General features: G+C 42.3%; 1 protein-coding gene across 1 annotated transcript in view; it reads left to right on the top strand.

The window, feature by feature from the left end:
* The window catches only part of DCBLD1 (discoidin, CUB and LCCL domain containing 1), an 81,473-nt gene that overhangs the window by 39,194 nt on the left and 24,451 nt on the right, over positions 1-17,828 (top strand). Inside the window, exons 2-4 of the mRNA XM_062186664.1 lie at positions 1,734-1,946; positions 15,998-16,132; positions 17,445-17,496. Of these exons, the coding sequence (XP_062042648.1) occupies positions 1,734-1,946; positions 15,998-16,132; positions 17,445-17,496 (400 nt within the window). The remainder of the gene's footprint in view (positions 1-1,733; positions 1,947-15,997; positions 16,133-17,444; positions 17,497-17,828) is intronic.

Consider the following 17,828-nt stretch of genomic DNA (forward strand, 5'->3'; position numbering starts at 1 on the left):
CAACTGGGACAGAATCCTGCGCCCCAACCGGGACTAGAACCCTGGGTGCCAGCACCGCAGGTGGAGGATTAGCCAAGTGAGCCGTGGCGCTGGCCTGAACTTTATCCTGAAATAGCACACAGCACCTAGAATTTTTTATCTGAATGTGTTACTTGCTACTGTTTCACGCAGAGTTCTATGAAGCAATCTGCTGCATCTGCAATAATTAATATCATGTCTGGTGTGGTGTAGGCACTCAATGCAGTGGATCAATGGACTCTTCTAATGCTACATCCAGAATCTATCAGGAATCTTAGATTATGTGGCTGTCTTTGTCCAAAGCATAAATGTATAATGATGGCTAGGCTCATTTCCTAGTTGCATGCCTCTCAACATAAGCCTGAGACTCTAGCAGGAGCTTCTTATATTCAGCAACCTCCTGAAATGAGTAATATTATTATTGCACCTTATGATGTGACATTGACTTCAGCGATAACCTGGCACATGTATGAATGCAAAGGGCATGGGGTACTTCCTAAGGCTTTCCAACCTAATATAAAATATGTATTTGTTTTATCTTCATCTATTTGAAAGAGAGAGAGAGGAAAAAGTGAATGAATCTTCCATCTGATGGTTCACTCTGCAAATGCCTGAAATGGTCATGGCTGGGTCAGAATGTGCCTATAAGCCCAGAATTCCATCTGGGTTTCCTGTGTGGGTAGCAGGGATCCAAGTATTTGGACCATCATTTCAGGACCTCTCAGGACACATTAGCAGAAAGTTGGATTGGAAGTGGAGGGGCTGGGACTCCAACCAACACTCTTATATGGAATGTAGGTGCCACAGCAGCAGCTTAACCTGCCAATCCACAGGACCTGTCCCTACATGAAGCATTTTTATCAACAAGAGTAAACTTGGGAAGAGTAAGCTGGGAAGCAAGAAATGAACAATTCAAAATAATAGATGCTATTTCATGGTTTAATAACCATTTATTAGCTCTTATTTCTCTCCAAAAAATGAAATACATAACTTGGAAGTCATAGTAGACTCTCAATCCTCAGTAAGAATCACTGGCACTTACTTTTTTTTAAGAAATTTTTTATTTATGCATATAAATTTCATGAGTACATCTTTAGGAATATGGTGATTCTTCCCACCATACCCTCCCTCCCACCCCCACTCCCTCTCCACTTCCTCCTCCCTCTCCCACTCTCAGTCCCATTTTCCATTAAGATTCATTTTCAATTAACTTTATACACAGAAGACCAACTCGATACTAAGTAAAGATTTTAACTATTTGTATACGCCCACACACACACACACACACACACAAAATATAAAGAACTGTTTGAGAACAAGTTTCACAGTTAATTCTCATGGTACAACTCATTTAGGACAAAGGTCCTGCATGGAGAGTAAGTGTACAGTGACTCCTGCTATTAATTTAACAATTAACACTCTTATATATGATGTCAGTGATCACCCGAGGCTCTTGCCCTGAGCTGCCCAGGCTATGGAAGGCTTTTGAGTCCACAGTCTCTGTCACTGTTTAGGCAAGGCCATAGGCAAAGTGAAAGTTCTCTCCTCCCTTCAGATAAAGTGCATCCTTCTTTGATGGCTGCTTCTTTCCACTGGGGTCTCATTCACGGAGACCCATCATGTAGGACTTTTTTTTTTATGCCACAGTATGTTTGCTTTCCATGCCTGAAATGCTTTCATGGCACTTACTTCTCTCACTCTTTCTTTTCTACCAGGTGATGGCTGTGGGCACATCGTGACCTATCAAGACAGTGGCACAATGACATCTAAGAACTACCCAGGGACTTATCCCAATAACACTGTGTGCGAAAAGACTATCAGAGTCCCAGAGGGGAAGAGACTGATTCTGAGGTTGGGAGACTTGGATATTGAATCCAAGACCTGTGCTTCTGATTACCTTCTCTTCACCAGCTCTTCAGATAAGTATGGTAAGAAAAGAGATCTGAATTTTGAGAGCAGGGCAACATTTGAGCTGTGGAGAGAGGGCAAGTAGAGTGGGAGTTAACTGGGAAAGTTTGAAGAGAAACTTACTTTGTGTGAATTCCCAGGGTGCTTTACTTAGATGTATGCATTTGCTTCATAATCTGAAGCAACAAAAGAATTTCTAAGGAGATATTAGCCTTGGATGTGTCTCAGCAGCTTTGTGAGAGCTTCAGTTCTGCTGGGAAGAGAGTTAAATAAATGTGACATTTGGCAAAGATAGCTGTCATGCATTCAATCATTTGACAAAAATTTATTGGATAGTGACCATGTGTTCCAGGTTCTCTGTAAAGAACTGGGAACTAGACGTGACAAAAACGAAGTTGTCATGGAGCTTTACATCTGGAGCTGCACGTGGGTGGGGCAGGCAGGAGTGAAACAAATGCATCCATAATATGAGAGTGAGAAGGAAAAAATGAGAGATGCTAAAGTGACATTGTGTTTTTTAATGTGCAGGGGGATGGGCAGTGAGATTTATCCAAAATAGGGGCATTTGAGCCTGAATGAAGTAAAGACTAGGCTGTGAGGTATGACTGGGGTCAGAATTTTCTAGGTTAGGGAGCAGCAAGCGCAAAGGACAGTTCCTCAAATGAATTCTGAATTTTAGCTTTTTGTGCTTTCCTGTGAGTTGTAAGCATGTTGGAGCCCAAAACTGCCATAGCAGTGACCCTTTGACGTCAAGCCCAGAAAACAGTTTCCGGTTAGGAAATTTGGAAATAAAGACAAAATCCTACATACAGGTTGTTTTGACTTTGGGGGTTTTCTAAAAATTCTCCCTGCATGCAACTCCAAAAATGACACAAGTTTTTAGGTAAGCTCCCGTGTGTCTGCTGTCTCGCTCTACAGGTGATTTCTCAAATGCATAGCCTTCCTGCCTGTCTCTACCTCCAGGCCCAGGGTTATCTTCTCACACCCATTGCTTCCTCCCACAAGTTAGAATCCCAGAGCAGGGGTAGAATCCCTGAGAGAGATGAATCTGAGTTCTAAACTAATGTAGTCTCCATGGGGAAAGAGTGATCTAAGATTTTTTGTCCCTGGGAATATTATGTCTATTTTAATGATGGCTAAATTACTCTGACAGAGTCAAGGTTATGGTATTTATATTATTGGTTGCAGCTTTTTAACTGGAGTTTGACTCATCATAAAAATGAAAATTCCAGGAATGCTTAAGACCCCTGGGAGCACTTATTGTTAAGTTACCACTGGTAATCAAATATTTAACTTATGGAGGTGCTTGTCAGAGTCTTGCCCTAACTAGAGGTTATTGTTCAAGTTCCCAGGGTGGATGAGAGCCAGAGCTACATTGAGAAATGTGAGGACAAGGTCTGCAGGGCCAGAGTCAGCTCTTTCGCTGTGGTCACTACAGGGCAGTATCTATCTTGACCAGAAGAGGAGTGGTTAATTGCACCTCCTGACAGAGCAACAGAATCATCATCTGTGTTGCCTTGGTGACGTGAGAGCAGCTAGGAAGGTGAGGAAGTCTTCCCAAAGCAAGCATTGCAGAATGATTGTGGCTTCCCCTCACCAAGGAGCTTCCTCCATCATCCTTGAAATGTATTCACAAATATACCAAAAGAAGAAAAGCGTGGGATTAGGGGTCAGCGTTATAGCTCAGTGGAATAACCCATTGCCTGCAATGCCAGCATCCCATATGGGAGCATTGGTTTTGAGTCCTGGCTGTTCTGCTTCCCATCCACCTCCCTGGTAATGCACCTGGGAAAACAGCAGATGATGGCTCAAGTACTTGGGCCCCTGCCACCTGGATGGATTCCAGGCTTCTGGTTTCGACATGGCCCAGCCCTGGCAGTTGCAGCCAATTGGGAAGTGAACCAGAGGATGGAAGTTCTCTCTCTCTGTCTCCTCCTTTCTCTCTGCGTCACTATGCCTTTCAAAAATAAAATAAAATAATCTTTCAAAAAAAGAATTGAGACATTCCTTAAACTAGGTTGCAAAATGATTTTGATTTGCCTCAAGGTGCTGTCCACTGCAAATTTCTAGGTTCTTGATTTTCGAGACAAAGATTCCTTACTAAGGAGTTGGATAATGAATTGCCATTCACTTGTAGCAATGAAACCAAGTAAATTAATATTTCCCTTTAAGGTTTTTTTTTAATATAAAGCTGTATTTGTCTTTTATAAACAGAATATACATTTGTGTTTTGCTATAGAAAAACATACTCAATACATGTTGTATTCAAGGCACACACTTAGCCCCTAGGTGTATGTTCTAGAACCCTCACAACCATTCGTCTAGACAAATATAATTCACTCCTTTCTACAGAGAAATTGAGGCACATGGTGATTAGGTAGCATGCTGAAGATCACACAGCCAGTTATGGGGTGGAAGAAAGATTTATACCTATGTCTTTGTGGCTCTAAGACATCAATTTCTACTGCTCTCTCCCACTTCTACTATATTGAATTATTACCCTTCCTAGATGGACTAGCCCATTAATACATTATATGGCAAGTTTGTCTAAAACACAAAGTGTAAATAAATAATATTTTTGGCTGGGGATATTCTTTTATAATTTATTTATTTTCCCCCCAAAGAAACCTTTTATTAAAGGAATACAGACTTCATGCATTTCATAAGTACAACTTTAAGAATATGGTTATTCTTCCCACCATACCCTCCCTCCCACCCACTCTCTCACCCCTTCTCCTCCTCCCTCTCCCATTCCCAGTCCCATTCTCCAATAAGATCCATTTTCGATTAATTTTATACACAGATGACCAACTCTATACTAAGAAGAGTTCAACAATTTGCATGAAAAAAGCCAAAACTTTGGTTGAGGATATTCTTAAGATAAAATATTTAATGATGCTCATAATTTCTCTCCTTTATGTCTACTTTAAAGATTTCCTTTCACCAAAACCATTAACCAGACCTATATTTCAAGCTAAGTTTGGACCTCCCTTAGGGATACAAAGGAGGAAGAAGCAGAAGTGCTTTGTCTTCTTGTGGCTGTTGTTTAAGGAATGAGTGGTCCTGCATGGCTGTCGTCCCCTCCCTGGGAGGGTACCTCTTCAGCACCAAATCCGGCATAACAGTAGAGATGACCTCAGTGCCAGTGCAGGCCCCCAGGATCCACGCTCTATTCCCTGAGCCAGTGGTGGAAGGGAAATACCCCTTAAAATGTGGCAGGGAGGAAAATGTGTGTTCCGGAATGACTCCTATCATTCCAATAGAGGATGGCTTCTAATAACCATATGTGTGGCTGAAAACCTGTGTAGTTCCAATTTACCCAGCATGATATTTTTATGTTAATCAATTGTTAAAACTCATTGCCAAGGAATTTTAAGTCTCAAAAATTATCAGAATGTTAAATATGGAGTTAATGATTTGAAAAAGAGTGTTTCTGGCATTGGTGTTTTCGTATCCAGAGGCTAGTGCTGTGGCATAGTGGGTAAAGTCTGCAGTGCAGGCATCCCATGTAGATGCTGGTTCAAATCCCAGGTGCTCCACTTGTAATCCAGCTCCTTGCTAATGTGCCTGGGAAAGCAGTAAAGAGGCCCAAATGCTTGGGCCCCTGCACCCACATATGGGAGACCTGAAAGAAGCTCCTGGCTCCTGGCTTCAGATCGGCCCAGCTCCGGCCATCGCAGCCATTTGGGGAGTGAACCAGCAGATGGAAGACCTCTCTCTCTCTCTCTCTCTCTCTCTCTCTCTCTCTAACTCTGCCTTTCCAAAAAATAAATAAATCTTTCATAAAGGGGAGTTTGAGGTACAAATGTATATTTTAAAAATTTATTTATTTATTTATTTTTATTGGAAAGGCAGAGTTACAGAGAAAGAGAGAGGGGGAGACTTCCATCTGCTGGTTCACTCCCTAAAAGACTGCAACAGCCAGAGCCAGGTCAATCTGAAGCCAGGGATCAGGAGCTTCCTCCAAGTCTCCCATGTGGCTGCAGAAGCCCAAGCACTTGGGCCATCCTTCGATGCTTTCGCAGGCACATCAGCAAGGAGCTGGATCAGATGTAGAGCTGCTGGATATCAAACTGGCAACCATATGGGATCCCAGCATTGCAGGCAGTAGCAGTAGCTTAACCCACTGTGCCACAATGCTGGCCCCACCCACATATATTTTAACAGAATGATGCCTGACACATAAAAAGCCCTCAGTAAATGTTAGCCACCATCATCACTGTCCCTCCTCCCTTTCCCCACCCTCCCTGATTGTCTCCCATACTATTTAGTCTTGTTCCAAGATGTTTGTGGGTCCCTTTTTCAATTCCCTGAACACAGGCTAACACTAAGCGAGGGTTGAGCTGCAACTTTCCTTCTCCTGGTACATTTCCTTTTTTTTTTTTTTTTTAAGATTTATTTTATTTATTTAAAAGAGAGTTACAGAGAGAGAGGTCTTTCATTTGCTGGTTCACTCCCCAGATGGCCACAACGGCCAGAGCTGCGCCGATCCAAAGCCAGGAGCCAGGAGCTTCTTCCAGGTCTCTGACATAGGTGCAGGGGCCCAAGGACTTGGACCATCTTCCACTGCTTTCCCAGGCCACAGCAGAGAGCTGGATCGGAAGTGGAGCAGCCGGGAATTGAACCGGCGCCCATATGGGATGCCGGCGCTTCAGACCAGGGCATTAACCCATTGCGCCACAGTGCTGGCCCCTCTCCTGGTACATTTCCGATGACTAAAGAGTTTGCCCAAATCATTCCAAGCAAGGGCCCAGAGCTATCTCCATATGTAGATTTTCTTGATCCAACCTTATGAGAGAAGCCTCCAGTATGTTCAGTTTGGCCTATTTATTTATTTATGTATTTATTTCACTGCTACCACTAGCCCATATCTTTTCATCCATTTCTTATTGAAAGAATCTCCTGACTTTATCCTCTGTCCTCCTGCCAGTCTTCATTCCCTGCAGGCCATCCGAGGTTTTCTTGGTAAATATTAGAATAATCTCTTTCCTGATTTCTTCCATGTTGATCATGCCGCCAGCTAGAGAAACTTGCCTACATGGTAGTCAAACCTCACCTGACTCTGCCTTCTGTGCCTTCCTGTATAGCTTCACCCCTCAATCTCTATGCCTTTTCCTAACCACATCATACAACTTCATGCTCCAACACATCTTCTTTTTTTAAAAGATTTGTTTATTTATTTGAAAGGCATAGTTACAGGGGTTGAGGGGGATGGAGAGAAAGAGAAATCTTCTATTCTCTGTTTTACTCCACAATGGCCGCAGCAGCTAGAGCTGAGCCAGGCCTCAGCCAGGAGCCTGAAACTCCATCTGGAACTCCGACGTAAGTGCAGGGGCCCAAGTACTTGGGCCATCATCCTCCACTGCTGTCCCAGGCATGTTACCAGAGAGCTGGATTGGAAGTGGGACTCAAACTGGTGCCCAGTGGCTTACCCTGCTGTGCCACAACACTGGCCCTCTTTTTAAGAAACTTTTCCTCCCGGTACATTTTGAAAAAAAAAAACACACACACTTCACAGTAAAGACATACTCTTCAAATGTCAAATCCAGGTTACCTATCCTAGAACCTTCTCTGATATCCATCAGTTTTTGTCATTCTCTCTTCCAAACATTCTGTAGGTCACCAATTTCAGATTGAAATAATTAATTTACCTTCTCTACTAGACATGAAGTTCCCTAAGCCAGAAATTGCATTTTGTTCATCTTTTTGAAAAAAAAAAAACTTATGTATATACTTTATTTGAAAGGTAAGAAGACAGAGAGAGTGGGAGAGAGAGTGCCAGCAATGACTAGGGCCAGGCCACTTCTATCCATGTGGATAGCAAGGACCCAACTACTTGAACCATCACCTGCTGCTACACAGGTGCACATTAGATGGAAGATGAAGCATGAACCCAGGACTCAAATGTAGGTACTGTGATATGGAGTGCAGGCGTCCCAAGTATCATCTTAACTGCTATGCCAACCACCATCCCATTCATTTACTATTCCCCACAGTTTAGCATGGTCATGCCATTACAGATAACCAGTCAATGTTTAATGAAGCAGATTGCATGTACCTTGATTTGGGGCAATATATATAAAACATAATATATTTAAAAATCTGATTTTTTTTACCGAACATAAATTAGAGTATCATTATTCACATTGTAGGAAGATTCACAGTAAATTCCTTCTATAAACATCCATTGTACATTTAGTTTTTTTTAAGATTTATTTTATTTATTTATTTTTTTTTTGACAGGCAGAGTGGACAGTAGAGAGAGAGACAGAGAGAAAGGTCTTCCTTTTTGCCGTTGGTTCACCCTCCAATGGCCGCCGCGGTAGCACGCTGCGCCCAGCGCACCGCGCTGCTCCAATGGCAGAAGCCAGGTGCTTCTCCTGGTCTCCCATGGGGTGCAGGGCCCAAGCACTTGAGCCATCCTCCACTGCACTCCCTGGCCACAGCAGAGAGCTGGCCTGGAAGAGGGGCAACCGGGACAGGATCAGTGCCCCGACTGGGACTAAAACCCGGTGTGCCGGCGCCGCAAGGCGGAGGATTAGCCTGTTAAGCCACGGCGCCGGCACTATTTTATTTATTTGAAAAACAGAGTTACAGAGAGAGATGGAGACAGACAGAGGTCTTCCATCCGCTGGTTCACTCCCTAGATGGCCACAAAGGCCAAAGATGAGCCGATCCGAAGCCAGGAGCCTCTTCCGGGTCTCTCATGCGGGTGCAGGGGCCCAAGGACTTGGGCCATCTTCTACTGCTTTCCCAGGCCACAGCAGAGAGCTGGATCAGAAGAGAAGCAGCCAAGACTAAAACTGGCGCCCATTTGGGATGCTGGCACTTCAGGCCAGGGCCTTAACCCACTGTGCTGCAGCGCCGGCCCCTCTCTTCTGCATTTAAAAATTTACTTATTTAGGCCGGCGCTGCGGCTCAATAGTCTAATCCTCCGCCTTGCGGCACCGGCACACCGGGTTCTAGTCCCAGTCGGGGCACCGATCCTGTCCCAGTTGCCCCTCTTCCAGGCCAGCTCTCTGCTGTGGCCAGGGAGTGCAGTGGAGGATGGCCCAAGTTCTTGGGCCCTGCACCCCATGGGAGACCAGGAGAAGCACCTGGCTTCTGCCATCCGAGCAGCGCGGTGCGCCGGCCGCAGCGCGCCTACCGCAGCGGCCATTGGAGGGTGAACCAACGGCAAAAAGGAAGACCTTTCTCTCTGTCTCTCTCTCTACTGTCCACTCTGCCTGTCAAAAAAAAAAAATTTTACTTATTTAAAAGGGAAAGTTACAGAGAGTACGGGTGATGGAGGTCTTCCATCTGCTGGTTCACTTCCCCAAATGGCTACAATGGCCAGGGTTGGGCCAGGCTGAATCCAAGAGCCTGGAGCTGCATCTGAGTCTCCCACATAGGTGTCAGGGGCCCAAGTACTTGGGTCATTATCTGCTGCTTTTCCAGGGGCATTAGCAGAGAATTGGATTGAAAGTGAAGCAGCTAGGACTCAAACCGGTTTCCATATGGGATGCTGGCATCGTAAGTAGTGGCATAACCTGCTATGCCACAACACCAGTCCTTATCCCTTCTGCATTTAAGAAAAAATTTTAGGACTATACTTTTATATGGAAAAGACTGAAATAGTGTAGAAGGTGCCTGTGATTAAGCATTGAACTATGTGCGATGTGCAAGCTTAGTACCTTCCAATTAACTTGCTTAACCCCCCATAAAAGCACTGCCAGATAGGTTCTGTTATTAACCTCTATGTGCATGGAAGTAAGCCCAAGGAGGTCAAGTCAATTGCAAAGGATCACTTAGCAAGATGGAGGATTCAAGTCTGTGCTTTTGACTCTGGAGGCCCTGCTCTTAAACACTATATCACTCCAGTTCTATGCAGTCAATGACATAGAATCCCCTGGCTGGGGCTGAAGAAAAGCTGATTTGTGGTTCTTTTTTTGTCAATGGCTGGAAGAGATGGAAACTTCTCCAGGCCTTCCTGTGTACTCTCCTGGAAATAAAATGGGGTTCTGAGAAATCACTCGCTTATAGAATACTGGTATAAACTAAGAGGAGGCATGGTGGCCAGTAAAAAGTATCCAATTTACTACAGTATCCTAATTGCAATCAGTTAAATTAGCCCTGTTTAGAGATATGTTCTGCACTATAGGAAAATCAGAAAGTTCAAGAATTGTTCTCCCATGTTTCCTGTACATCCACCTCCACCCCCAGTATTTTTTTTAACCATTGTCAGTGACTTAGAAGTGCAGTGATGTCAAGTCAATTTGTAATGTTTATATTAAACTAGGAATGAGAGAAATGGCAAAAGTAGAAAATAATACTAAGGGCTTTTAAAAATTCTTTATTTTTATTTATGCACAAAGCAGAACAACAGATAGAGATTGGCAGAGAATTCCATCCACTGGTTCACATCCCCAAATGCCCACAATAGCTGGAGCAGGGCCAAGCTAATGCCAGCAACCAAGAACTCAATCTGGGTCTCCTACTTGGGGGCAGGGACACGCTGCCTTCCAGGGTATGCATTAACAGGAAGTTGGATGGGCAAGAGAGCCAGAACTTGAATCCAGGTATTCTGATATGGGATGTGGACATCCCAAGTAGCATCTCAATCACTTCCAAACACCCAATACTAAGTGTTTTGACTCATGATCACAGCATGGTTCCTGTGGTCAGTTTTTTAGAATGGTATGAATCTGACATATCTGATCTCATCATTACATCTTATCTGTTGATTTGTTTTTCTTTTTTTTAAGTCCAAAAGGGAAAAAAAGACAAAATTATCAGCCTCTATTTTATAAATGATTTAGGTATTTCAGATACATTATGGAATAGAATGCAAAATTCTGAGGACTTCTGGCCAGCCCTGTGGCATAGTAGACTAAGCACCGGCATCCCATTTGGGCGCCAGTTCATATCCTGGCTGCTCCTTTTCCGACCCAGCTCAATTCTATAGCGTGGGAACACAGCAGAAGATGGCTCAAGTGCTTGGGCCCCTGCACCTACATGGGAGACCCGGAAGAAGCTCCTGGCTCCAGGCTTTGGATCGGCTCAGCTCCAGCCACTGCTGATGGAAGGCCTTTCTCTTCATCTCTCCCTCTGTAGCTCTACCTCTCAAATAAATAAATAAAATCTTTAAAACAAAATTCTGAGGACTTCTAAAGATGACACAAAAGCCTTCGAAGAAATCTCCGGCTTGTGGAGAGCTGTTTTAGGCCGCAAACACCCTAGAAGTACATTTTCTCTAGGACTTTGAGCTACTTTGATGGAAATTCTTGAAAAGGACTATTTTCTGGGGGTTTTTGTTTGTTTGTTTGTTTGTTTGTTTTTTGCTTTGCCTTTCATGCCAAGATAGAATTTAGGAAAAATCATAACCATACAAAAGTTTATATGCGCCAGAATGTTCCACTCTAGGTATTTCATTAACATTCTTCCCCCTCCTCCTCCTCCTCCTCCTCCTCCTTCCCTTAAATACTTCCCTAGAGATTGCACTATGATTCAGTTTTAGTAATTGCCATCTTTTGTGGGGAAAGAAGTAATGGCTTAGATGGGGAGTGAGCTCCAGTGTGGAAGCACTTCTTGACCTGGGTCCCATAGCCCCAAGGAAAGCTGCACCTTTGTCCAGGAATCTGCTTGGTTCATTTATCATCTGTCACTGATTTTTGTCTGGGAACCAGAGACCAAAACTCCCCAGGGATACCACTCACACATTGTTGTGTGACCATGGTTTTAATAGCACAGTCCAGGAATGTCCCTTTTTTATGTTAATTTTCCCCTTTTTCAAAGAAAATGGCCCTGAAAATTCTGTAATTTTGTGCAATGACCCTACTGCAATTAGCAAGCAAGGACAAACCCTGCCATTTGACTGCTTTGAAAAAACAAATGGAAAACAGACACAAATCTGGGGATGTCTGCAGCTTCAGCATTTCAGGAGACTGTTTTATCAGCATGGCTCTGAATACATATGGGGGCTGCTCTCAGGACTATGTTGCTGGCAGCTGATAGTGTGCCCTGAGGCTGGCCCCACTTGTGGCACTCCCAGGAACGGTCACCAGGATCAATTGGACAGGCTGTTATCTGCCATGGGAAGTGACTTGCTTGTATGATTCAGAAAGAGCTTCATAAAATTGGGGGTTTTCAGGTAGTTTTTTTTATTGTAGTTTCTTTTTGATTTAGGACAGATCTCTCTCAAAAGTTAGGTTCTTACTTGGTTTCTCAGTGTTTTGGGCCACTACTGATATGGTTATGGGGAGGAAGAAGTTTTTTCTTTGTTTTTTACTGCATGCGTACTGTTTTAAAGCATATCACTTTCAGAGATGAATTCATAACTTAGTTTCATTATTTTTAAGATCAAAACCACATACTCACCTTGGGTATGTGACTTGGAACAGTTTTTAACCGAACTCTCCTTGCCTTGCAAGCCCAGTCTTGGATAGACAGTCCATGGTGAGTGGAGAAGTCCTGAATATTGCTGCACAGACTGTTAGACTGCCAGAAAAGCAAGAGGATTCCAGGCTTGGCTCGGGGAAGGCAATGTATTCTTCCTTGTAGGACAGCTTTCCTTTATTCACACATGGAAAGATACAGGGTTTCCCTCTCAGCTGCTGATGGAACTGTAGCCCCAGACAGAGCTGAGAGGAACTGGCCTACTGTGCTGGAAGCAGGCAGCTCCTGCAGTCCCTGGATCTTTATTGCTTTTGACCAAGGAATTGTTCCATTGTTTTAATCTCAAGCCTAGTGCCAAGTGCACTGATAGCTCTTCCCAAAGCGAGGCCTGCCAGTTACATTCCACACAAAGCAAGGGCAATTTTTTTTCCTGATTTTTCACCCTACTTGATGAACTGCTGTGCTTTCTTAGTCTGAAGGGAATTTGTGATGGCAAAGTGAGATGGAGCCTATCTCACAGACAATGAGAGAAGTGAGGGAAGATAGGAAGTTGGATGGCAAATTCAAGCACTATAGAATCATTGCATTGCTTGTTATAACACGAACATCCATATGCAAGTGTGGATCCTATTTTTGTTGAGAGGTTAGAGTTCAATCTGACTGTGAATTGAGACAGATTTGCAAAGACACAAGACAAAATAAAGTCATGGTCAGGGTTAAAAGTCACTGAGCTCTCATTTGGATTTCCAATGAAATTTGCCTTTGTAAGCATTTCAATATAGGTTTAACTGCTTTTTAAAAGTCGAAATGGCACTTTCTTTTTTTTTTTTTAAATTTATTCACTTATTTATTTGAAAGGTAGAGAGGAAGAGAATAGAGAGGGAGATCTTCCACCCCCTGGTTCATTCCACAAATGGCTGCAACAGCCCAGGCTGGTAAGGCCCAATCCAGGAGCCTGGGACTCCATTCTATTCTGCCATATGGATGACAAGAACCAAACATTTGGGCCATCACTCTTTGCTTTCCCAGATGCATTAGCAGGAAGCTGAGACTTCAACTGGCACTCCAGCATATTAAGCCAGCATGAAATGCCAGCCTAGCAAGCCACAACAGCGACCCCAGGATGGAGGTTCCTATCAGTGAAGTACTGATAGGGTAGAGGTGGAGTAGAGGCTTTCATAAAAAAGCTATCATCCTTAAAGGAGTTTGGCTGAAAACTGAGAATGCTGGTTAGGAAGGACTTACCAAGTGATTCCCATTAATTATTTTTCCTTCTCACTGTCAGTCACAGTTTTCTATTTTCATCTCTTCCCCTTTTAACTGTAGGAATGTAGTTATTAACTTCTAGACTATGAAAATGAGTCTTCATCCATCAAACCTCCAGACAGGCCATAATTTAGATGTTTTGCTGTAGGCAATACTGCAACCAGTACTCAGCTCCTATCCCTCCCTTCATACTGAAACTCCCTCTTCCCATTGTGGTGGTTGTGACTGTGATGAAGCCACCAAAACAGCTCTTCTTGATGACATTTACATCAGAGGGCATATTCTGTCCCCTCTAGGATGTAGCTGCATGTGAAAGGGTTGGTGTCTCTGGGGTAAGGGTAATTAAAGAGTGTGTGTTTACATTTTCTTTCTTTGAGCTTCTTCGAGAAATAGTCACATGCCTATCATAACTTTGGGAGATGAAACCTAAGTAGAGCTTTTTCATATCTATGTCATTTGGTATAAGAAGTCATACATATTGCATAACAATGTGGTATGTTAGCATCCATCCTCATCGCTATGTGTAAAACACATACAGTCTTGAAACCTTTCCTTCCAACTGTTTCAAGTCTAAAGCAAAACAAAAATCCAAACAAGTTGCCATTGATAATCAATTGAAACTTGCTTACCTCATAGTTTATATTAGAACTCATTGGAATGCCATATGAATTTAAGGAATTATTAGTATTTTTGTTATCATTTGGATAGGAGAGGGGCAGATAAAGTGGGTAAATAAAAAGATAACCATTGGTAGAAAATATTCTACTTTAATAACAATAAGTTGCTGGTAATTTCATTTTTATTCTTGAGTTTATGAAGCAAAAAGACATTTAAAATATATATGAAACAAACAGAATAAGTTGGAAAAGTCAAGCCCAGCAGGATGACTCACCTGAATTTTGCAAACTATTTATCATTCTAGCTCATTATATAAAAATAGATTTAATATGATTGCCTTTATACCATGCTTATAAGCAATAATAAAGTTTATAAAAATCCATATTATCCATTACACTAATTATCTCTCTGTCTTTTTTATTTATTTGAAAGGCACAGTGACAGAGAAAGACAGAGAAACAGACACAGAGAGAGAGAGAGAGAGAGAGAGATCTTCCATCCACTAATCTATTCCCCAAATGCCCACAACTGCTGGGTCTGGGCCAGGCCAAAACCAGAAACCAATAACACTATTGGAGTCTCCCAGTGGATTGCGGAGTCCCAGGTACTTGGGCCATCACCTGCTACCTCCCAGGATACACATTAGCAAGAAGCTGGATTGGACATGGAGCAGGGAGCAGAACCCAGGAACTTCAGTATGGAATGTCGGCATCCCAAACAGTATTTTAACTATTACACTACAACACCTACCCCACATTTTTATTTTTAAACTCCAATTCTAGTTTTGCCCTTTGAAAGCAACTTTTTCTAGAAATAATTTTACACCCTTAATTGCGTAATTTCTACTATGGTATTTCAAAAACCTTTAGAAATTATTCTGCTTTTGTAAATGCCTCATTTTACAAATCAAAATAAATTATATGAGTGAACCAGAAGTTCTTGTAAAGGAGAGATAAATGTGTGTACTACATGTGAATAATAGTTTTACCATACATTGGACAGTCTTAATTCAGCATATTCCTTAAAAAAAGGAATTTTGTGAGTTTCTTTGAGATACTTAGAATATCTTTCTTGTGATAGAATTTCCTTTACTTTTTTTTTTTTTTTAAAGATTTTATTTATTTAAGACGTAGAGTTACAGAGAGTGGGAGGGAGAAACAGAAAGGTCTTCCTTCCCTTGGTTCACTCCCCAGGTGGCCACAACGTTGATCTGAGCTGTGTGGATCCGAAGCCGGTGCTTCTTCCGGGTCTCACTTGGACCATCTTCCGCTGCTTTCCCAGGCCACAGCAGAGAGCTGGATTGGGAACTAGAACCGGCGCCCATATAGGATGCTGGTGCTACTGCAAGCAAAGGATTAACCTACTGTGCCACGGTGCTGGCTCAGAATTTCCTTTACTACTATTTGACCTTTGTTTCTGGATGAAAAAAAAAAAAAGCTGCCTCTTGGATTCACAGTTAATTAGTTCAATTAACTAGCCTGTTGTTTTTCTAGAGTAAGCCACTTCCCTGCCTTGAATTAGGAGTCCTTGAAAATATTCATGGAAAATTGAATTAAAAGATAAGTTTATTTTGATGCAAATTTTTATATCCATGCATAGTTTTTTCATAATACACATTTTCCATGAACTTTTGGAAGCAAAAGTAAAAATCAAGCTCACAGTCAGGAATTATTAAAATTTCAATTGGACAAAGATTAGAATCTTACATATGTGTTTTCTGGTGAATTCGACCTTTAAAGGAAAAAATGCTGTGTAGCAATTCTTTGTGCAGGTATAAATTTTGAGGTGTTCCTCAAGTGTGCTCTGTTTTTAGGTCCATATTGCGGAACTATGACTGTCCCCAAAGAACTCTTGCTGAATACAAGTGAAGTGACTGTCCGCTTTGCAAGTGGATCCCACATTTCTGGCCGGGGTTTCTTGCTAACTTATGCCAGCAGTGACCATCCAGGTATAGCAGATGAATCAACACAAATCTGTAAACCCTTCCTAAGATTTTTCTCTTGCTACTTATCACCATCTCAGGACAGAATTTGGTCTCAGGCTCAGAATTAAGATGTTAGGAAAGAGGAATTCAGTATCTTTGTAAACAGTTGGGTTTTCACTAATTCATTTTATAGCACATTAAATTGATCAGTGGACTTAGGACATGGGATAGGGTTGATCTCACTTTCCCTAGAAACCTTAGTATGTCTTTGTGGCTACCTCCTGACCCTTTTAAGGCCCGACTATTATCCAGAGCCTTTCCCTTGCCCCTTCCCAGCTCAGGTCATAAGCCTTTTAATTGTGACCCCCAGCACCAACAGCATAGGAGGCACGAACAGTTTGGGCAGGATGAAGAGGACACTGCTGCACAGTGCCCTGACTGTGGAGTTGAAATTTGGGCAGAAGAAGGGAAAGGAAACATGAGCACTGATGAGAGAGGAAAGTGTGATCTGTTGCCCTGGCCTCTTGTAATTAGCATGCAGCCCACTCGGTGTCTGCTCAGGGTCGCACAGATGTTCAGGGTTTCTGCTCTCAGTCCCTTCTGGCAGAAATACTCTGTGGAAAAGGGTGTGCCATTCATTTCCCTCTTTACCAATCAGATCTGGTTAATCCTAGCAGGCCCTCGCTTGGCCCATGTTGACTGTATATTGCTCTCTAAGATTCTTGAAAAGAAGTATGGAAAGAAAGAACTGCTATAGTGAGTGTGGAAAAATATGGGAACTCTACAAGGTTGATTGAAATGCGCTGAGATCCACCTTGTCTTAGTTTCCACTTTGGTGACCCTAAGTTCAGATTTGTATATTACTCCAGATGGCACGCGCTTTCTTAGGTGCTTGATCCTCACAATTAAGGCTGAAAAGCCATTAATGTTCTCAGTGAACATCTTGCTTCTGTGTCATAAATCCCACGAATAAATTGTTGATGGGAACTTTCTCTGCGAGCCATATTAGGCCTTTGAAATTATTTTCCTATTCTGAAAGGAGGTTATATACATTTTCCTTGTAGACATGTAGTGGATAGTAACTAACAGGTATTGGTTTTTCTCTTGGAAATAGATTCTGTTATCATACACGAGACATTAATATTGAAACACCATCACTGGTGGCAACACCAGACAGTATTATCAGTTTTTCCTTATACAGGACAGTTCAGATAACTAGGTAGTAAATAATCGCTTTTTGTAAAATTATCCCTTTTATTTAAAAATAAACTTTTAGAGAATGAGTGCCCTAATTTCCACTTGATCTACTAATCACAATTATCTTTATTGATGACAGATTTAATTACGTGTTTGGAACGAGCTAACCATTATCTGAAGACCGAATACAGGTAAATAAAGGTGTGCTAGTTAGGCTGCAGTCATATTGCTAAACATTTTGTTTTCCTTGTCATGAAATCAGATAAAGTACCTTATTTGTACTCAAATTGTTTTTAAACTTTTTGTGTTGTAACTAATGAAGAATATTTGAAATGTTTCTCATGCAGCAGGAGTCAGCAAACCATTCTTTTCTGCAAGCCACACAGTCTCCATTGCATCTATTCATACGGTCTCCGTTGCTCTTGTGGGGAAAAAAAAAGAGCAGGAATAGACACTCTGTAAATGAATGTGGCTGTGTTCAAATAAAAATTTATTTATAAAAGCAAACAGCAGGCCAGATTTT

Source organism: Lepus europaeus, chromosome 3 (genome assembly GCF_033115175.1).
Source record: "Lepus europaeus isolate LE1 chromosome 3, mLepTim1.pri, whole genome shotgun sequence".
NCBI classification, from domain to species: domain Eukaryota; kingdom Metazoa; phylum Chordata; class Mammalia; order Lagomorpha; family Leporidae; genus Lepus; species Lepus europaeus.